The 23,176-nt window shown below is 39.3% G+C and overlaps 1 protein-coding gene across 1 annotated transcript; it reads right to left on the bottom strand.

Moving 5' to 3' along the window:
* Nucleotides 1-49: 49 nt before the first annotated feature.
* Nucleotides 50-21,545, bottom strand: metap1 (methionyl aminopeptidase 1). The gene is made up of 11 exons (XM_034674613.1): nt 21,369-21,545; nt 17,182-17,233; nt 16,553-16,662; nt 14,302-14,362; nt 7,838-7,929; nt 7,663-7,746; nt 6,528-6,666; nt 5,728-5,859; nt 3,760-3,903; nt 3,610-3,675; nt 50-3,088 (listed from the first exon to the last, which is right to left on the bottom strand). The coding sequence occupies exons 1-11, from the start codon at nt 21,483-21,485 to the stop codon at nt 2,922-2,924; spliced, it is 1,164 nt and encodes a 387-aa protein (XP_034530504.1). The 5' UTR covers nt 21,486-21,545; the 3' UTR covers nt 50-2,921.
* Between the last annotated feature and the right edge of the window lie 1,631 nt (nt 21,546-23,176).

The following is a 23,176-nucleotide window of genomic DNA, read 5'->3' as shown; positions in this document are numbered from 1 at the left end:
CATACAGACAAAAGTGCTCCTATAGCTTGCCATTAGAAAGCAAAAAAGATCATTCACAAATTGGCAATTTATTTCTTGAGTCATACAAATAAGTGTAAGGTAAAGGCTGCATTGTAATCCCAAAAACATTCAACATCAAACGTATTTTTAAGCACTGTAACAAACACTGAAAATTATATTTTGACAGCAGTTGAAAGGAAAGATGCCTCTGTTGTTGTTTCCCTCCAAAACACACATAAAATGAATTTAACTAGTGTTGTAATAGTAATTGTTGTAGAGCTGTTTAATGGGGCAATGTTAAAATTAGGAGTAATGCTTGCAGACACGTGTTGGTTATCCAATCAAATTTGATTGTTCAAAAGTGTTCTTTAAAATGTGTGCGACTGAAGTGTCTGTACTGAGGACTTCAATTTGTTCTGCATGTTCACTTTACACACACATGCTGTCAAAATATGCATTTAACAAGTCAGTTCATCTCTTTTCATTACATAGTTTTGAACGCTATAACTTGCAGCCATTCTACTACAAACTCTCATTATACCACAGTTAACTGGTGTTATGAAGGGTTCTGAAAACATAGTTCTGAATGAAGTCATGTTCACAGAATTATTTTTAAAAGCAAAAGAATGACATTTAACTTTATCAGGGTGAATGTTTACTGCAGTTATCACATAGCTACGGCTTGAAAATAAAAACAGTGATGTTGAAATCTTAAAGGCTTCAAGGCCCAAAGATTTCAAAGTTCTCTGGACAAAAGGCTTGTGAACTGATCTCTTTTGGGAAACAGATTGAAAGGACAAAGTCACTCACACAGGGCTACAGAAGAGTCATTTATTACTCCATTAGAAGAAATACAAAGATGGCAGAGAAACTGCAATCAAATAAGTTCTCAGAAAATGTCGAAATGAATGATTCTCGCACCAGTAAAATCCGGACATCAATGGTAATGGTGAGTGTTGAGTTAAGGGTAAACATCACTTCACATGCCTTTAATTACCTGGCAAGTTTGTATTTTCTAGATTCACACATTAAGGCTCGATTTGCTACACCAGAGCTATCGGAAACAGAAGACACTTCAAAAGTTTCCTCATAGTAGGATTACCAAGCTCAGCACTTGCACAACTTTGTGTTCAATATTGTTATTCTCACTCTGGATACCTATGTAGACATCGTGGTTGTGTCTGTTTCCCAGCAACCGTGTCTGACATCCACTACCATGTAACTGTACTATTAATAGCCACATTCAGGATATTACAATTAAGTATGAGCGCTCCTGCTGCACACGTCAACAGATGAACGACGAGACAGCAATACTTGACATGATACTACTTGAGCTTAGCCAACAGGCGTACATGAAGTTACATGTGAACTCATCAATGATCTTTTTCTTCTTTAAGAACCAGTGTAGATATTAGTTCAACACTTTGAGGAATATCATTAATTTTGCTCTCAAGTCGAGACTTAAGTAAAAAGGTTGATAAAACTCCCATATCTGTCCTTTGGAGGAGCAGTGCAGGATTTAGAGGCATCTAGTGGTGAGGCTCTAGTTTGCAACCTGCTGATAACCATTCCCTACTCTCCCCTCCTAAGCCTGGAGGGGAACCTATCGTGGTTGCAAATCTAGTAAGATGTTAAGGACCACATGACATGCAATAAAGCAGACTGTGGAGATAAAGTGAGCTCGTGTAAACTCAGTGATCTGTTTTAAGATTTAATTCGATACACTAATAACATTCTTGTGAATATAAATACCATTTCAGCTTCTACATCTCATGAATCATCAGATCTTAACTACTGGATCTTTAAATATGAAGCTACAGCAGGGAGGTGGAGATCTTAGCTAGCTTAGCTAAGGTAAGAGCAAAGACGAGAAGAAAACAGCTAAACTGGCTCTGTCCTAAAGTAACAGAAGCAAACTAGCAGCACCGTCCGAAATCTCTTACTGCAGCTTTAATTTAGCATTTATCCATGTTATTGTTTTTTTAACCGTTTTCAAAATGTGTAAAATATCCCAAATCTCTTGGCATGCACACTAACCCATTGAAGGAACAGGTTATGATATTTTTTTGATACATTATAAGTAACATTTTGGCTCCTGCTACAAGGATTCCTTTAACTTTGGGCTAAGCTAAGCTGTCTAATAAATGAAGCTACAAATTAATGGGAGAGATATGGGAGTGTTATTGATCTTTTCATTAACCTTTCATCTAAGTTTATTCCAAAAATGTCAAACTACTCCATTCAATGTCTACTTTTCTGTTCGACTCCTCATCTTAAATAACGTTTGAGTTGCTGGTTGTCACGGTTCTAAGACTAGCTGACCCAGTTTCTTGGAACGCCCCCTTGGTCTCCAGTATTGCTAACTCTTTTCATTCCCTCACTGGGATATTTAGATGTAGCCTGATGAGGTTAGCAGAAGCAGAGAGAAAAGAAGCAAAGCATGGGATTCTACTAGTTGGATTTGCCCTGAGCTCCACACACCACAGACAACAACTAGCCAGCTGGTAAAAACTCTGGATGACATCACCCAGAGGTCATAACAGACCTAATTTCAAGCTCAACCACAAAGCAAAACCAAAACCTAATAAATACTTTCATTTTTCCGATAGAGGATACAGCCATCACTAAAAAAGTGACCAATGTTTTGTTTCAGACACGTTCAAGTACTTCCATTATTGAGGAACCGATATTTAATTCAAAAACAATAAGAGCCACTGTTCAACTGAGCTCTGGGAGTGGTGCCTCTTGTTTGAGATGTGTGTGTGTGTGTGTGTGTGTGTGTGTGTGTGTGTGTGTGTGTGTGTGTGTGTGTGTGTGTGTGTGTGTGTGTGTGTCTTTGTGTTTGTGTACTTGTGTGTGTGTGACCCAGAGGTGCTGGGTTGTGTATGTCTGGAAAGTCCAGTCATTGGTGCAGCTCCAGCCTACATTTGGCTGAGAAAGTGAGCGCGGCCGTTGTCCTCCAGACGGCGGGTGAGGATCTCGCAACCGGTCTCCGTCACCAGCAGGGTGTGTTCGAACTGAGCCGAGCGCTTCCCGTCTCTGGTCACCGCTGTCCAGCCGTCGGGCCACGTCTCGTCTTGCCAGCCACCTGAAGCACAAAGACGTGAAGGTTTTGTCTCACACCATCAAAGACAGTTAAAAAAAGAAAAGAGTCTGGCTGTATTTCACTCTGGGTTTGTGATCCTAATGATCTGTTTTAAAGTCTGAATGAGTGTCTGCTGTATAACTCGCCATTTAACACATTATGGGGCATTCAACTGAACATTTCCAGAAGCTGTGAGTGGAGCTCCCATGGCCAGTCATAATTTGACAAGCTCAATAAAGGGATGTCTTTTTTTTTTCGGTCTCCAGAAACTGACAATTTAAAGAGATCTTTAACAGACTGTAAAAAGAACCAGCTCTCAATGCCAAGTCGCCTTTCATAACACTGAAAGAATTGAAATGCATTGTGGGGAAACTGAATTAAAAGATTCTTGAGTGTTTGAATGAATAGTCGGCATCTTCGAAGTGTTTCAACCCCAATCCTGTTAGCTTTCACTCATACAACTAAACACTAAATCAACATATATCCTGTCTGTTTATCACACTATTAACAGCAGCTTCACTCACCTTCACATATCATGGGCTCAATGGTGAATACATGGCCAGGCTTCATAACTCCAACTGCTTTGTTTTCTGGGAAATAAATGCATATTAAAATCACCCTGGTGCACGAGACCAAATCAAGATTTTGAAAGATTTGACTCAATGGGAACTCACTGGCATAATGTGGCACATTGGGAGCAGTGTGGAAAAGTTTGTGGATGCCGTGGCCGCAGTAGCTCCTCACCACAGAGAAGCCGTTAGCTTGAGCATGCTTTTGGATGATGTTTCCCAACTCTCTGTATCGAATTCCAGGCTTGACTGTGAAAAGAAAAGAAAAGAAAAGCAAACAGAGATAAGTATGAGGGTATGGAGCAATGATTGTACTTGTACCAGAAGTTTGAGGCTGAAAGTTTCTGAGAGTTCAAAATAGTGTTTACAGTGTCTTTCTGGTAGCTTTTCACTAACACATGAAACAGTTCCTTCAGGACTTTTTAACCTTGGCTTTGAGGACATTGGCACACTGTGTTTACTTTAGAGCGACACTGTACAGTAAACTCTTTTTGAGGTTGCAGCTTTGGAGATTTTAGTAGAATTCCCACAGCTGTCCTCAGTGGAAGAAGCTGTCTTGGAAATATATATGCGTGTATGTTACTTTAAAATCTATGTTTCTGAGCAACTAGAGGTCTCCTCGAGAACTATGTGTGTTGTTAGAAGTTGAAATAAGTACAGATTTCAAGATTAAAAAAGAAACATTATTTTTTCAGATTTAGGGGGACAAAATGTATAATAATAATAATAAAATAATAAATACTACTACTACTAATAAAAAAAATATTACTACTAATAATAATAATAATAAATAAATACTACTACTAATAATAATAATAAATATTAGTGCTACTACTACTAATAAAGAATACTACTACTACTGCTAGTAATAAAAATAAATACTACTACTACTAGTAATAATAAATACTACTAATACTAATTCTTGTACTACTACTATTTACAATAATACAAAATACTACTACTAATAATGATGATATAACAATAAGCAACCACCACTACTACTACTACTAAGAAGAAGAAGAAGAAGAAATAATAAATATAATAAATAATAATACTACAAATAATAATAATAATAATAATAATAATAGTAATAAATACTATTACTACTACTACTAATAATAATAGTAATAAATTCTACTACTACTACTACTAATAATAATAATAGTAATAAATGCTACTAGTACTACTACTACTACTAATAATAATCATAATAATAATAAATATTACTGCTACTACTACTATTTATAATAATACAAAACACTACTATTTATAATGATAAAAATATAACAATAAGCAACCACTACTACTACTACTAATAATAATTTTATTTAAAGGCGCCTTTCTCTGCACTCAAGGACACCGCACAGATAGAAATATATACATACACGAATTCACATTAAAGGAAACAAAATCAGAGTCAGAAATGAAAACAATATAAACTAACAAGGGGTGAGAAAAAAATAGAAACAATAACAAAATGACAGTGCAATTGGAGTCAGACGGAGTAAGCGGTTTTGAACAGATATGTTTTGAGTTCTGATTTGAAATGGGGGAAAGAATCTGTGTTTCTGAGTTGAGGTGGCAATGAGTTCCAGAGACGGGGAGCAGAGCGGCTGAATGCTCGGCTACTACTACTACTACTACTACTACTACTACTACTACTACTACTACTACTACTACTACTACTACTACTACTACTACTACTACTACTACTACTACTACTATTAATACTTTTTATTTATAGTTAAAAGTACACAAGGCAGAGTTTTAACAATATAAAACAACAATATAAAAATGTGTCTGAATAGACCAACAAGACATTATACAGAGTGAATAATAAATACATTTACAGGATCAGATACAGTGCAGTGAAGAGGTGTAATCAGAGTGAATATACCATATGTTGACATTTATATCTGATATTCTCTCGTAGTCTATCAGCCACATTCTGAACAACAGGACTAAAGTCTAAATAAAGAGGAATGAAGTTGTATAACTGTCTCCCTGGCAGTGCAGTATTCTGTATTCACACATCATCTGTTAGGAAAGAAAGGAAAGAAAGAGGAGCCTTACCAGAGTCGATGGCTTGCATAAGGCATTCATATGTGGTCTGAACCAGTTTCTTTGCTTCTTCATCAACGTCACCAACATAGAAGGTTTCATTGAGGTCACCATGGAAACCGTTGTGGTACACAGTGATGTCCACTTTGAAACGATGAGAAGATGAGAGTGTCAGAGCCATTGTATCGCATACTACTCTTATATACAACACAATTAAAGTAACGTTCATTAGTAATACAAGATAGTGGTGTACTGAGTGTGCATGGATTTCTGTGAAACATTCAAAAAACTGCAAAGTCAAACTAAGTGTTTTTGATTTGTTGTTGATAAAATCTGAATTCATTTTGTGCAAACGAGGACTTTTCCAACTTACAGAGAGATACAGAAAGAGAGGACTTTGCCTAACAAGTCCCTGCTGTTAAAGGCTAATGAAACTATTTGTCTTGTCGGGTCCATGCAGCGCGAGATGAGTTGTTGGCAAGTACTCTATCAGACGCTCTGAGGGGAGTGTTGGATGGAAAACATCGCCGTAGCAGAAATATTCATAAAGAGGCTAAAATTGGCCAAACTCCTGCTGATGCCATTTGAAGATGCTGGTAGAACTATTTATCATGGAGGAGAAGGAATCTTCTCTGGCCTCCGCTCTTTAATAAAACATTTCCTTACATCCAAATTGAAACGTTCCTGGAGGTCGGTTTGACAGACAGAAGACGTGTTTTAAGGAAACTTTATATCATGTAGAAGAAGCTGAAATGATCCTGGTACCATAACTGCACACTTTAATTGTCTTGGTCAAAAACTTAAAAGCATACCGTTAAGGATATCCCCTTCTTGTAGTTCTCTTCTGTCTGGGATGCCATGGCAGATGACTTCATTGACAGACGTGCAGCAGGATTTGGGGAAGTTGTAGTAGTTGAGGGGTGAGGGGTAGCACTTCCTTGCTGAACAGGCCTGAAAAGACAAAGCGTATTGGTCAAACACATAGCAGTGAAGCACCAAGTGAGGAAGACAAAACATGGCTGTGCATAGTTGACCCTCTCATCATATACCTGCCTTACTGTTTAATGCAGGTGGTGGAGTTTAAACGCTCAGATATTTATTCCTCAAGCATTGTCTCTCTCTCTTTATCTCTCTCTATCCCTCTTTCCAACCCCAACACGGTCTCAGCAGATGTGTGTCTAACATGAGTCTGGTCCTGCTGGAGGTTTCTGCCTGTTAGAGGAAGTTTGTCCTTGCCACTGTAACTTGCTAAATGCTGCAAAGTGCTCAGCTCATGGTGGATTGACATGAGATCAGACTGAGTCCTGTCTGTAAGATGGGACTGGATCTTATCCTTTCTTGATGTTGGGTCTTTGTTGATAGAACATAGAGTCCTGCTCTGTTTGTAGAGTCTTCAAATAACGTTAGTTGTGATTTGGTGCTATATAAATAAAGATTGATTGATTGATTAATACAGATAGAAGCTGGCTTTGCACAAACTAACTTTGTGAGCTATTGCATTTAATTTCCTATCGTCAGAGATCATTAGAGTTCTGCTTAAGTTGCTCCACATCCCCATCATCTCAATGATTTAGTGTAAGGTCAATCTTTTTATCATCTTGACTTCCATAAAATCAAACAGTGATGTAATTCAATCACAACAATATCTTTAACTACCAGATGTTGTATTTAGACTGTTAGGTTTTGGATGTTGTGAGCCTCAAACCCACCATACACCTCAGGAGTATAATAATTGCATGTGTCTGCTCCACATTTACACAGCAGATTTTAACAAGGCCAAGCTGACAGCCAGGTTTGCTTTGAACTACACGCTCCTGATGATGAGCAGAGGACAGCTCTTAAAAAAGTTAAAAACATGTAATTACATTGTGTAAATGTGAGGGTGACTTTGTGCAAGATGGGATGAAATCACACCAGCCGTCATAACTTGTTTGTGTAAATATTTACCAAATGCACAGCGTGATCGATCTCTTCCGTCGTGACGCCAGGTTTCACCATCAATGATGCGATGTCCAGGACTTCTCGTGCCAACTGTAAACAACACATGTCCAAAGGGAAATGCATTAAACGGGGATTAAACTAAGGTAACAGTAAAACAGCAACAACCGTCAAAAGCAGTTACCTTGGACACCACTCTCATTCCTTCAATGTCCTCCGGAGAGAGGGTTTTGATTTGTGATGTACCCTTCAGAAACTGCTCAGACTCAGATATTCCTGAGGGAAGGAAACAAGGAAAGACAATTATCATCATTTACACGAGGAAAATAAAGATAGTGACTTGAAAGGGAACCTGCAAATCAGCTGACTATCCACTTTTTGACTCCACATCAGGCTTGACCATTTTAGACGGATTTATATACCCTTAACCAGTTTAGCTGTAAAGGTGACATATCATGCAAAATGGACTTTTTAATGGTTCTCTACCTGAAATATGTGTCCCTGGCATGTCTACAAACCCCCCGAGAATGAAAAAAATCCATTCTGCCCCTGTTTTGATTTCTACACCTTTCTGTAAATGTGTGTGAAACGAGCCGTTTCAGACTTCCGTGTTTTTGTTACGTAACAACAATATCCGGTCTGTCACGGAGTCAGAACTCGGAGCTTGTTCAGCCCATAGACTGTACAAAATAATACTGAATCCCTCCCCCGTTTTTCATTACCTGCACAAATGTGTGCTAACAAGGAGCTTAGGAGGGAGGCATGCTAGTTGTAGGCTGTCTTAATAAACACAAAGGTCGGTTTTACTCCCCACGTCTGCAGATTTGAAGATCTAGTGGATGATTTTTATTTATCATGGATAAGTGCTAGCGCTAGTTAGCATAGCTACATAGCTACAAGTCGTAGCTGTAGCTGTGTAGCAAGACACACGTGTACATACTGACAAATAAAACAACAAGAAACACTAAATCTGTGACCAATCCTTCAGAAATGGTCCCGCTGCCTTTCTGGCAGACGTCGGTTTTACTCCCCACGTCTGCAGATTTGAAGACATAGTGGATGATCTTTATTTATCATGGATAAGTGCTAGTGCTAATTAGCATAGCCACATAGCTACATGTTCGTAGCTGTGTACCAAGACACATGTCGACATACTGATAAATAAAACAACAAGAAACACTAAATCTGTGACCAATCGTTCAGAAAGGTCCTGCTGCAGGCGCCTCTCCGTCAGGATCAGATTCTGGATCAGATTCAGAGGGTTGAAGTAACGTGATCTCTGAGCAGCCGTGTATATTCAGCCAACATGTAAACATTAGATCAACGTGCTGGAGTGCCGAGGCACATCCACTTCCTGAGGGGGCGTGGTCAGAGAGAAAACCGAGTGTTCTGAGGACTGCTGAAGAAGAGGGCTTTTCAGGCATGCCAAAATCTGATTTCAAAGTGTTTTTTTGAGCATAAACTTTAAAGACATGTTTTGGGGACCTCTTAGACCAATATATTGCGTGATATGTCACCTTTAATGACAAGTGGCATTTCAGTTGAAGTAAGAGGGCACACGATTTAATCATCTTGACCACTGCACTCACTGAAGCAGTTCTTATAACCAATACTTGCTTGATAACATCTGTTCTAGTATTCCATTAAGGTAGGGTCCTCAATTAGCTTTTGCTAGTCACCGAATGTGTGTAAAAATCTGAGTAAGCGAGTAAATTGACAAGATCACGTCAGTCCCGAAAAAAGCTGAAGCTTGCCGGCTTTGCTACTGACCCTGATTTCTGAAACACATCAAAAGCTGGTTGAACAACTTTGGCATGCATTAACTGAACACATTGGTGGTGGCATGCAACCTGCAACAATCAGCAATGGTATCACTATTTACAATAAATCTGGCTGTAAACCGATGCTACAGTTATGATTGTTGTTATTGATATTTGTCGAAGTCCATCTCCCTCTATCCCTCAGATGTCATCTCAGGTAGATGTCTGTTTAACATGAGTCTGGTCCTGCTGGAGGTTTCTGCCTGTTAGAGGAAGTTTGTCCTTGCCACTGTGACTTTCTAAATGCTGCAAAGTGCTCTGCTCATGGTGGATTAAGATGAGATCAGACAGGGTCCTGTCTGTAAGATGAGACTGGATCTTATCCTGTTGCAGAGCCAGTCCCTTGTTTTATGTCATTACTCGAGACACATTTTTACAGGAAAGCTTTTATTGTGTGATTTTATTTAATTTTAGCTCCGATTTTAAGTGTCTGTTTTATAAGTTTGTATGTTTTTATTTCATTTTAATTGTATCGCTTCATTTTGCTTTGCACTTCTTTTTGTTTTTATTGCCCACTGTGAAGCACTTTGTTACCTGTATTGAAAAGTGCAATATGAATTACATATAATTATTTGTATTATGTTGGATCCTAATTTATTCCCAGTAACCATGAACTATAACTGCTGAGAGAATTATAGTAAAATAAGGACAATAATAATAGTTTCTAATGTAAACAAACATTTGCTGGTATATTATTTCAGTTTACAGGCCATAGGAGGATGAACCAGAGAGCTCATTTTAGACTCTGCATGGAGGAGGACGAGGCAGTTGAACCTACTCCTTTTATTGACTTTTTATCTTATGTGACGTCTGAACCTACAGAGTAGATTTCATTCCACCCAGAAGTATGAATGCAAGAGATAAGAGATAAGATAATCTGTAATTTCTATGACTTAATTGAGCTATGAAAGTACAGAAATGATCATACTTAGTGGAATTAGTCTGTTTTGTTAATACTGCTCAACCATAGGTAACATTTTAATTAGGGATGTCAACAATTAATCAAGTATCGGTTAATTGATTGTTAAGAACTTACTCAGACACATTTTTTTTTATTTAGATTTTTTATCAAGTGGAACAAACATCATGTGGTCTTATATTTGTTCAGCTATCAGGGAGGTGTTTTAAGTTTAAAGCATGTTTCATGTGAATCAGCTGACTAAAGGTGTTGCGCACAGCGGAGATGCTCAGCTGGGGGCTGCAGCTGAGTGACAGGTCTCTAGGGATGAGTACCTTTCACATTTGAACCGATACAGTACCGATACCCGGTACCTGGGAATTGGTACCGGTACTCAACGGTACCAATTTTCGGTACTTTTGTGTTTTTATGTAGTATAAATATTAATTTTAAAAAAAAATCTCAAATTTGTTTAATTTAACATATTTATTCAATTTAACATGAAATGAACAGAAACAGGATTATATAGGTGATTAGATATATTAGCTGACACGTGCTCGTGGTGTCTAATTGCTCTTTCGGGAGTTTATCAATGAACACATGTGAATGCCTGCAGACAGGAAAAAGTCAGTTCTCCCTCTCTATATAATAACAGGACACAAAACTTACTTGTTGGGCATTCACACACACAGGAACGGTTATAAACGGGGTTAGGTAGTTGGAGCGAGAGGGTCAGTCTAAACCATTGACTGTAGAAAATAAACTTAATCTTCATGAAGTTCTGCCTCCAGGTGAGTGCGCGCGCCCGTCAGCTGCAGGCTCTGTTTTTGCGTGCTCCCGCGCAGATGCAGAGAGCAGAGAAGTCTACTCGGTCAGTCTCTGACTTTATTACAGGGCGAAAGTATGGAAAATCACCTACTCTTCCACTCCCTCACAGTCACAGGGATGCGTTCAGGTACCGAAACATGGTACCGTTTGATTATACGTGAGTCGGTACTCGGTAGTACCGATGGAATTCGGTCGGTACCTATAAAAGTACCGAATTCGGTACCCATTCCTACAGGTCTCAGGTTTTTTCATTAGCCGCTGGACTGATTATGACCCAGTTGTGCTCCCGGCTGACACCTGACCGCGTTCACATGCTTATTATTCTCAATAAGAACGAGTAGACAGAAAACTGGGCACTGTGAGTCTGAAATATGTTTCTGTTCTGTTCCCTTGTTGAAGTCTGAGCCTTCACTTTTATGACTGTATGTGCGCTGAGATTAAGAGCCTGCTCCACACGTTGATATTCAGCCTGTTTAATGTTTTGAACACCTCAATACGATCTGTAGATATTCAATACTGTCAGTTATATACATTGTGTAGTGAAGGAAAATTTGATTGAAACGCATTTGGCATCGTTTATGACATGGAAAACTTTTACGTTTTTTTTAATGATTAATCGATCGTTAACATATCCAAAGATTGATCACAGAAATACTTGAAATTTACATCCCTAATTTTGATAGTTTCTTCTTCTGTTTTAACATTCTTTGATTTAAAGCTCAAGTTTCTGAAACACATGAACAGATCTTGGAGTGCTGTTATTTTGGGATGCTAGCTGCTCCTGTGTAGAATAATTTACTGCATCAGCATCTGAGCGGAGGCAGACTCTAGTGACACTGACTATGGACTCAGAGGAACTAAGGAGGCCTGTTAGTGTTATGTGAAGAACAGAGGCAGAGGTGTTGTTGCATTTTATTCTGCAGTTCAACTTGAGATTCGATGAGATCAGGGAATTATTCCTGGACTGAAAACCAAACTGTTTTAATGCATGTCGGCCAGAACACCTGAGTCATCAACAATTTGCTGATATATTATTTATCATCCCGAGGAGATGACTGCTGGATGAACACAGACAGTTTCCTAGCAACACAGACTTTGGTCAGGATTGTGTACACGTCAAAGGCGGCCCTCCTTTAGACCAGAGGAGCCTACAGTGTGATCAATATCGCTTACATATGCTCTGACACAGCTGCTCAGAAAGAAGCTATGTTTGAAAATCAGAGCATGTACATTAAATACCTCAGTGATTATACGCTCCTCTTCCTGCTGGCTTATTAAAGATGATTATCAGCGTGTAATATGTTCTGCAGAGAAAGATCTGCATTTGTCTACGCTGCTACATCACACTAGCCTGCTACGTTCGTGCTTCAGGGCCTGAGATGCATCACTGGAGAATAAAGGGAGACTGTAACCATGACTACCTGAGCATGGATCTATGCAGTCAGATGACAGGGATGTAGAGGTTGCCATGGTTGCACCTCGAGTAGCTTGCCCAGAGATATAGACGTAAATAAGCCAGGTAACAATTACAGGGGTGTGACAATTATCAGGAAGAAGCCAGCTGGTCATAAACACGCTTGAGTGACAGAGGATTTACATCCATGCAATAGATCTGAATCAATGTTTGCAATCATAACAAGGGATTATTAGGTTAATTCTCCAGGGTGATGACATTCAAGACTATTAATCTCAGTATGTTTAAGCTTTAAGCCAGCAACCTGAGAGAAATCAGCAGCTTTGTTTATTTACGCCTGCTTTGTGCATCCTCAGATCAGAACTCAGTGTCTGCTCACGTTACCCACATCACACCTGTAAATGTGCAGACTTCCCTCTGCTAAAAGGCAGGAAATTTGATTGCTTCTACTCTGGGGTGGCTGCAGCTCAGTGTTAGAACGGATTGTATTCTCATACACTGAGAATTCTCTCTGAGTTTGAATATTTTCTATCCAGGAGTCCTAGCTTTGGGGTGATTTAGGAACAATCTCAGAGGAATCTAAGGTAGGAAAGGTGGGCACTTTTTGAGGATGAGATGTTGATCTTGTTGGTAAGTATGACACATTCTATCAAAAGCTATGACTGGTTGATCCAAAAAAATAAATAAATACATGCTCTTTATTCTCTTTTCAATAAAAGTTAAGCCTTTTTTTTCCCAAGTATAAAGCCAACAACATATTTGAAAACACACACTGGGGTGGGGGAGGTGCAGATGCATCACTTTATTAGATGATCAGAGAGAAAGAGAGAGAAGTCTGCATCTCTCTCTAATGCATTGATTGCAGTGCAACATTTCTATGTTTTGTGAAGCTTCTGATGCCGTTTTAATCATCTTGTGCAGCTTGTTGCTGCAGATCTTATTCTGCACTCTTAGTTTGGCTAAGTCATTAATAACAAGCCTCTCTACACGAGACTCACCTGCAGTGTGAATGGAAGTGCAGGGACACTTGCATTTTTCCTGTTGCCAAATATATTCATATATTATTGTTGTGATCATTTCTGTTTTTGTTGCATTGGGTGGGAAATGTGAGGGCATCTCTAAAGACACCTTCCACAAACATGATCACTACATGATCCAGTCTGTAGCGTTTCAACAACTCGTGGTCATTCAGTGTTTGGAGTATATTTCTCCTCTTACCGTCTTTTGGAAAAATCTTTTAAAATGGATATAACTCTCTCACTTATTCTAACAGTTGTTCACCTTAGAAGCTCTCCAGGGGCTACGCTGCTTTGTGAATAACTTATCTTTACTGGGATCTGGTCTCAGCTTTAAGTGGAAGTTCTTAAAAAACATCATTCTAAGAATTCCATTTCGAGGAGTAACTCTTTGTTCTAGCAAGCTTTATGAAAATGACCCTTGGTTCCTACACATAGCTCAAAAGTTGTGTGCATGTGTAAGACAGGCAAAACACGACACACAGACGTTAAAAAGTGGTGCCACTATCTTCAGGGTAAAATACCAGAACACAATAGAAGTACCTCTCTCTAAATTTCATACTGGTATAATTGTCGCTCCAGGGTGTAGGACACATCTCACTCCTTAGATGATGGAAATAGGTTTCAAGGTTCATCTTAAACACCTAATCTTATAGTGAGTAGCATCATTACCTCTGGGATGATCAGAGTAGTCAGGTCTTTGGATGTCACCCGGTACAGGCCTCATTGGAGTCTACAGGAGAGGTAAAGAAGAGGACAGAGTATGATATCACAGAATTTCCGTCATGTCTGAAAATAAAAATGTGTTTAAATGTCCTGGGGTTGTTTTGTACGAGCTTTCTCATATTTTTGTGATAACCTCTTCTCTATTATGAAAGCATTTCAGTGTTCTAGTTCTACAACCCCAATTCCACAAGAGATGGGACTGAGTGTGAAATGAAACAAGCAGATTTGGATGGTTTGGAAATCATTTAAACCCTTTATTTAATCAACATGTCCCTGTCCCAACTGTTTTGAAATGTGTTAACATCAATTTTAAAAGAGTATTATTATACTTCTTATATAAATAATTTGCAAACCATCAAAATCTGTTATTATTAATACTTTTCACAGCGTCCCATCTCTTATGGAATTCATGTTGTGTTTTAATACATTTTCTGCACATATAGACCCACGAGTAACAGTGTTATCATCATTCAGTTTGATGATATAGCACCATGCTTGTTAGCTGGGTAATGCCACTGTCTTTATGCTGTTTAGAGTTTCCTCAGCAGCAATACGCTCTCCAACTGTTTTTTTAATCACTGTTTTTTCCCTCAAAACATCCAAGTCTATTAAAAAACGATGAGAACCAGCGTATTTATATGGTTTTTTTTCTATAACCCTTCTTCAAATTGATACAATCCCCACTCATATCACATATTAAAGTATTGATGTTCCAAAAGGTTTTTTTATAAATAGGCCATAGGACTTCACTTTCTGTTTATTTACTGTTATGTTCTAAAGCACAAATAAACACACTCACACATGCCTCCTCACATCCCCTCAGTAAGGTTCCAGATTTTGTTTGGAGGCAATCAAAGCACACTCTCTCCTCCTTCTATTTCCCTTTTTCTGTATGTGTCCGTTTCCTCGATATTCATCAGAAGGACATTTCATTAAAGGCTGATTTATACTTCTGCGTAGCCCCTACGCAGCAGGGGCTGACGCGGACATGAGCCCCACATACTTGTGCGTCGGTGTGTCCGTGTCGCGCAGCAATTCTCCTCCGAAACGCTTGAGGGCAGTGTGGTCTCTCTAATAGCCGGTCGCCTGCTTCCAGTCCTGCTACGATCTCTGTTTACTTTTCCACATCGATTCAGAGCGTGTTATGTTAATCTACAGCTGATACATGTTGCTGTTTATCATACAGACATGATTACATGAAGAATAGAGAGGAGGAGATGAAATACACGGCCGATGTGTGGCCGATGTCCGGGATCCCGGAAGTGCTGTGAATGCGGGAAAGACAAAGCCGTCGAGCGGACCAATCACAGAGCTTGCGGTCCGCGTTGGCTCTACGCGTAGTTACATTTTGGAGGAGGTGCACGTCAGCTACGTGCGTAGGCCTCTGCGTAGGTACGGGAGCTACACGGACCTACGGCGTAGGCTACGCCGTCGATTCGACGCAGAAGTATAAATCAGCCTTAAGACGTCCAAATAACACAACTCGTGTTTTTAAATTTAATTTAAATATATTGTCATCAAGAGTGATCCATGTATGGATCAGGCTTTTTAGCAAAAGGGACATACTGAAGGACCCTTTCTTCGTTTGATCACCTGTAGAGCATGTGTCAGGCTCTGCAAATTTCAGATGCAAGATGCAGAGAGAATTGAAAAATCATCAGATACATGATAGTAAATGTTGAACATAAATGGATAAAAAATAAGACAGACACAGCTGGATCCTCACTTTCCTAGATATAGTTTACTTAGAGCTTTCCACTGCTCAGATGATCACGGTTAAAGAGGGTAATATTCAAATGTGGGCTCCATTTGCTGAAAAACTGAAAGAACAGATCTGGCCTCTCTTAGGATCTGTGTTGTGGTCTGATGCAGCTGGTGGTCTCACTTTGTTCTGGGTGGGTTTTTATTTATTTCAATTTTATTTCATTTATTTATGTATTATTTTATTTCATGTGTGTGTACATTTATGTATTAATATCCTAACCTAAATTTGTGTGCGGCTGCTTAGCCATTGTACCTACTTGCTACTGCAAATGAGATTACAATGTAAGCATTTAATTTGAGCTGACTTTACTTGGGCGGCCACAGTATCGTTTACGTGTGGGAAACACTAAACAGTGTTATTTTAATCCCTGCTCTTTCAAGTGACACTAAGAGACGGTTGTGGATGTGCTCTACGGTTCCTGCAAGAACTCACCAGTGGGTAGTAAGGGCGTAGTTTTCCTGTGAAGCGGTAGCCTGGCCATGGATCTGTGTTGATGTCTTTCTCCACACAGTTCTTTGAGTCATTCTGGTTCTTGTCCTCCTCTTAAAAAAAACAAACACACACAAAGTATTTGAAGCATGTATCACCACTGTGTTGGTAAAGAGTAAAGCCTGGTTTATACTCCTGTGTCCAACCTATGCCGTAGCACAAGCCGTGGGTTGGGTTCGCGTAGCCCTGAGTTTACGCACATGGCTTACACATATAGCCGAATGTGTATCTCTGGGGATATGACTAGAATAGTAATCTCACTGTTAACTAACATTTAAAAGTTTTATGGCAAAGTTACGCAGCCGCTCCAACACACAGGTATGTAGTACTCACGCTGACGTCAACCACCGTGTATCGTCAACGCAGAAGTATAAACCAGGCTTAAAGGGTATCATCTGTTATCAAACTCTACAAACAAGCTAGCACTCTGTACATGTTTTAGTTGTTGAGTTTCTAAAAGGGACAAATTCTTCTAAGTACTTCAAATGTCACATTCAAACATATTTTCAAACTATCACCACAGAATTCAACGATAACAAAGCAAAGAACTAGAAGTGATGAGTCATACATACTTGCTTTTTTGTGCAGCAGCTTGTGAGACACCCAGCTTCCTTTGAAACATTCCTGTAATAAAAAAAACAAAAACACAAAGACGATAAGTTGAGATGGACACAAAGAGAGCCATGTCTCAGATAAGCATAATGAAATTAAATCAAAATACAATTCACGTTTTGTCTGAAAGCTGCGGTGGATCATTCACGTTGTGCAGTTGCATTGATTGGACAGCTAGAGCGAGAGACAGTGAATGTAAAGAGCAGGGTCTGACTGCACAGCTCAGACTTATTCTAAATAAAGTATTGGTTTAGAAATGGTCACGATTCTTCCATTAAAAATAGTCTGTTACAGTTAAAGTTTGAGTGAGATCTCAAAGTGGTCAGGTATGCCACGCCTTTTTCTACTCAGTATTAACAGTTCAGCGCCTCAGTGCCTCAAGTCAGTCATGTCCTTATTGGGCAAAAACTTGTAATCTTAATATCTTCTGAACCATCGCGTTAGAAAAAAATTCAACCCCCGTAAAGTGTGTGCCGATAGAGAAATTAGCTACATAGAGCCAAGCCGTTTTTTGTACCAGGCTGTAAACATGTTTATTTCTGCTGTAAAGATCTTTTTTTTATTTATTTGGGTGTATGTGGTTTCTGGTACTTCCGGAGCCAGCCTCAAGTGGATCCTCCATGAACTGCAGGTTCTAGCACTTCTGCATTGGCCTCATATTTTTAGACCGGAGGTTGCCGCTTGCAATTACCCTGTTAGCTGAGATAAGTCCTCCTGATTAATGTACACGTCAGAGGAGAGTCAACTACATTATCTCTTCCATACTCAACTTGTCTGCAAATTCCAGTCTTGATCACCAAATTTGGCAAAAGACTACATTTTTGGCCAAATCATATTCCAGCCAACTCCAGCATTCTTCGCCACTGTGGCTGAAACTTTCTCTCCCTTCTGCTCTCATACTTCCCTCGACTCTCCCTCGACTCTTCTGGTTGATTTCCTTTGGTGTGTTGACTTGTACTCAGCATTAGAACTGGCCTGAACAAGCTGGTGAAATGTGCAATCAGCTGGCCTGGAGTCTGTCAGTCATCATCCAGGCCAGTTATAATAGGTCTTAAATGAGTTACCCAACTATATTGGATCCACAGAGTCCCATTCTACAAATGAGAAAGTTATAGATCTGGCACTTTTGTGAACACCTTCGTACTTTAATTTTGATGCCAGTGATGAAGTTGATGATGATGATTTTGAGGTTAAGTGGGATTCTGGATGATGATTGATGTTGGTGCTGTCGACGGGGTGATGATGACGTTAATGTTAACGAGAAAAACATCTTCTGTGCATTGCAGCTTGCAGTGCATGACAGCACCGGTGTCCAGTTGGACTACTGCTGTTCCCATGGTGTGAATGGGTGAATGTGACATGTAATGTAACGCGCTTCGAGTGGAAGACTAGAGAAAGCATGGCCCTGTATAAACACAGTCCATCTTCAGCTTCTAATTCAGCTGTTGGGGGAAGGGTTTAGGAAACCAGGTCTTTCATTTTTTTTGCATTCTCTGAAATAGAAGAAATGTTTGACAAATCTCAAACTGCATTTAAAAACATCAGTGGACCCTCTTAGATGATAAGGTGCAAGTTCAGGTGTCATAGTTCTGGATCAGGACCTAGCCCTACAAGGTAAAGTCTTCCCTTTGTTGCTTTTTGTTTAATAAAATGACTGTTTCACAAATCTGTAACTGTGATTTTAGAAGTGTGTAACTTCTCTAGGATGATCCAGTCCTAATCTGACAAGTCTACTTATTGTGGTTTTGGATCAGGACCTGCCTGGTTTCCTTAACCCTTCCCTTAACAACCAAAACAGAATCTGCAAACCAGATGCCAACTCCAGCTTTGTTAGTCCACCAGAGTCTGCATCCTACGCAACGGTGTGCTATTAAGAAATAGCAGACCATTGCCACTGAATATTAACCAATCAGAATTCAGTAGGCCTGTGTAAAAAGATTCACAAGTAGTTCATATAAGGCAGACAACGCCTTATATGGAGTACTTGTGAATCTTTTTACACAGGCAAAAATTAGGGGTGTAACGATTCATCAACTACATCGATGTATCAATTTATATTCCTATGATCTGACTACATCGATCTGTGCTCGGCAAGTTGGCCTTCGGGACGACATATATCGATCTAACATCGTTTTAAAAGGTAATAAATCGATTGTATCCATACTAGGAAATAACAAATTGGATTTAAGCACGGCAGACTTTCTATGGATGTGTTTTTTTTGCACTTTTAATGATAAAGACGTTAAACGTTACTCAATTCAGGCTGCCTGTCTGTGACGTCATCGCCACGCGCCAACAGACAACTAAACATAGCATGGCAGCAACGAGAAATGATCAAGCCACCATTGCAGTCCAGCGTGTGGAAACACTTTGGCTATTGCAAAGACGGAGATGTTCTAAATAAGACGCTCGCTGTTTGTAGGATATGTAAAGGTCAAGTAAAGTACCACGGCAACACCACAAATCTATCCAACCACCTATTAAGGCGTCATGGGATTTCACACAACGCCTGCAGTCCAGGCACCTCTTGCTGCAGCAGCACAAGGTAACATCAGCTCTGCAGAAGCCTCATTGCATACCTGATTCCCTTACAAGAAACAACAGGAAACCAGGACTGTCCAGTGTCAAGGTGTTTATTTCACAGTCATACTGGTTGATTTTTCGAACAGATTTCAAATCACTGGCTGTTTCCGAAACCGCCTACTATACTAGAAATGCGTGCTGATTTGTCCAAAATTCAGTATGTAGTATGTGAACAAGAGCAAAATCTGGAGTATGACAAAACTCCCTGGATGTCTACTGATTCAGGAAAAATTCACAGCATGCATCGGACCAGTCTGCCTCGCGTACTGTTTCCCACAATGCACAGCACTCGTTCCACTTTTTCTTTTTCCTTCTTTTTTGACGGGAGGAAATACATTTTTGGGTGCTGTGAAAGTTATTGAATTACATATAAACCACTTCTTAACTTTTTAAATTATAAATGGATGCTTAAGAATCAGTTTCTCTATCAGCTTGGCCGTTGTTTGTTTCCGCATTCCAAAACTGGAAATCCAGTGACGTCTGGCTCAGCGTACTGCAACACAGATCCAACAGAACAGTCATTATACTAAATTCAAACACAGTATGAAGTAGGCAATACCTACTGCCTACTACATTAGTAAGAAGTATGCAGCAGGGCGTTTCAGAACCAGCCACTGAATTGTTTCAGATCATATCGTTCTAAATGAACCAATATCATCCTTTAATTATATCGGCAACCACGAATCTAATACGAATCGAATCATGGTTAAACAGGATCGTTACACCCCTAGCAAAAATGTATGGTTCTCTTAAGACACAGCTCCTCTGTAGATCAAGTCTAAGTGCCAAATTTGCAGACAAACTTTCCAAAGAAAACAAACCAGATCTGCAACATGAACTCTAGTTTGACTCATGTGACTTGATACAAACCTTTAACTATTTCTAGAGGGATACAATTACATTCATCAAGCATCTGTCAGGACATAGAGCTGTCATACTGATCATAAATCCTGCTCAGCTTGGCGTCAATTCAGTGGAAGCTCTTGAGAGATGCATTAAGCCAAGTATGAGGTCTTTCTGTCATGCATCCTAAACTGTCAGCCTGAGGTGAGAACATGTGGGAATAAAGACCAACATTAGAATGAAAATCGTGGAATCACATTCACGAAATGGGATTCCACAAAGACTTTGCCACTCAGTTGCCATCACTTGTGATGACCAGTTTCCCACAGTAAGTTCAGTATTTCAAGGACAGGCTAACACTGTCTGCGAAATAACTTCATACTGACTTCTTGACTGACTGCGGACGCCGGACGCTGTATGTCTCACTTTAGCAAACCTGCCAACAGCCTGCTAACGCTAGCCTATCATTTCCCCCGAAGCCTTGTCACGAAGACAACAATTGTTATCATCACCTACTGCATTATGCATCTTCATCAATCTGTATACACGTTCAAAGCCAGAGGGCATTAGTTACTGCAGAGTAATTGCGTTTTATCGGGTGACCAGGCACCTACACATGTCCACCTAGCTTGACAGCTAGCAGCCTCGTGATGGAACACCGGGCCCTTGTGTGTGGCTAGAGACGATTTTTACATGCGACAGGACTATAAAGCAACAGTACCTGGGAACAGAAATATGAGCCTTGAATACCAAGCTTGATACATGTGGGGCATTGGAGTTTGGCGTCCTTGCTGCAGCCCTCTGTCTCACACTCCCTTCTAGCCTCGGTGCTCGCCATGCCTTCGTCTGCAGGAGAGGGGTGGAGTCGCAGAGAAGCAGGCTGCCAGCGACAGCACACTGCGCATGTCCGCAGAAGGTACTCTTCTCAATTATGAACAATCTATGGCAAGCATAATTTCAACCCCCTCCAGAATCTGATTTTATCAGTCGTAGACAAAGTACACAGCTTCATTACTTAAGTCAAAGTATAGATACTGCTGGTCAAATATTACTCCAATACAAGTGAAAGTTGTGTCAGATTATTACTTGAGTTAAAGTACTGAAGGACTTGCTTTTAAAATACTTAAGTATTCAAAGTACTTCTTAGAATATCTCAAAACGTTGTGTTTTTACAGAGCATGAGTGCAGTCAAGAATACATAGGAGTACATTTGGTTACAATATGTTTATTTAGAAAACCATTACTTGAAATCTCTAAAAACTATAGCATGAAATGAAAACAGCAACTAAGTTACTCCAAGCACAGACAACTTAGTTTGGAATGTTCATCTGGAATTAAACAAATGTTACTTAGCTCAACACACTTTCTCAGGTTGGACAGTGAATGTTTGTATGTTTGGGCAGAGTGGGAAACAGGGAGAACATTTCATGATTCTTCATTTCAAAAACCTCTAACACAGGCTGAAGATATGGCCATGGGTGCTTAGGTGGAGAATTATAGCCATCATTACACCTCCAAATGACTGCCTGATCTGAGTGAAATTTGCTCTGTGTTTGCTCCTTCTTAAACTGTGGAGACGCACAATATACAGGTACGGCTAAACCACTGAGACAAACAGAACTACACAAACACATTGTACTGTCTTAGGGATCAGATTTCAGAAAAGAGAAGGAAATTCGTGAGCTGACTTGAAAGCAAAAGTAGTGATTAACTAGAGCACTGATAGAAATGTAGTGGAGTAAAAAGTACAACAATTGTCTTCTAAATGTAGTGGAGTAAAAGTAATAAGAATGCTCAAGTAAAGTACAGATACTCAAAAAATGTACTTAAGTACTGTACTCAAGTAAATTTACTTTGTTACTGTCCACAACTACCTTCATTGTCCATTCAATGATTGTTAGTCCTAAATAAAAAAAAATGTAATAATAAATTGATAAGAAATAATCTTAATGAAGTTCTATTCCCAGGTAGACAGAACAGAAATGATATTTTACACAAATTTGACAAAAAATCAACGGCAAAATTAAGAACGATGTATCTCACATTCCCTATACCACCCAAAGCAAATGACACACACTTTAATTTTATCAACAGTATTTATCCTTCTAAAGAATTACTCTGCACACTTTAAAAGACAATTTATGCCCCCTTTGTGAAAATGAACTTGAGTCGACGAACCATATTATCCTCTCATGCCACTGTGAAAACCTTCTGGACTGATATCCATAAATGGTTAAAAGTAAAAATTAAATCCATTCCAATTTCCTTTTCAATAAATGACATAACTTTCGGTTTAATATTAAAAAACAGGACTATGAAATCTCCCACCAAATTTGTTGTTTTTCTAAATTAATTTCAATTATACCTAAAATCATTGAAAATAAATCCACTACCATATTTTATTTTGTTATCACATTCATCTACTAAATGTGCACTCTGGCTTATTCTAATTTAACTTATATCACGTCTTTAAAAGTACTTCTTTACCTTTCTTTGTACAGATAGTATTTTTATTTTTATTAAGAATTT

The sequence above is a fragment of the Notolabrus celidotus genome, chromosome 22 (assembly GCF_009762535.1).
Source record: "Notolabrus celidotus isolate fNotCel1 chromosome 22, fNotCel1.pri, whole genome shotgun sequence".
Lineage (NCBI taxonomy): Eukaryota > Metazoa > Chordata > Actinopteri > Labriformes > Labridae > Notolabrus > Notolabrus celidotus.
The sequence above is the reverse complement of the archived record's forward strand: the minus strand, read 5'-3'. Positions and strand labels throughout refer to the sequence as shown.

Excerpts from the sequence above, each read along its gene's own strand:
- metap1 (XM_034674613.1), bottom strand. The coding sequence starts at position 21,485 with ATGGCGAGCACCGAGGCTAGAAGGGAGTGTGAGACAGAGGGCTGCAGC. Across the intron at positions 14,363-16,552 it reads TACGCCCTTACTACCCACTG|ACTCCAATGAGGCCTGTACC; the intron begins GTGAGTTCTTGC and ends CCTCTCCTGTAG. Across the intron at positions 6,667-7,662 it reads TCGATCACGCTGTGCATTTG|GCCTGTTCAGCAAGGAAGTG; the intron begins GTAAATATTTAC and ends TTGTCTTTTCAG.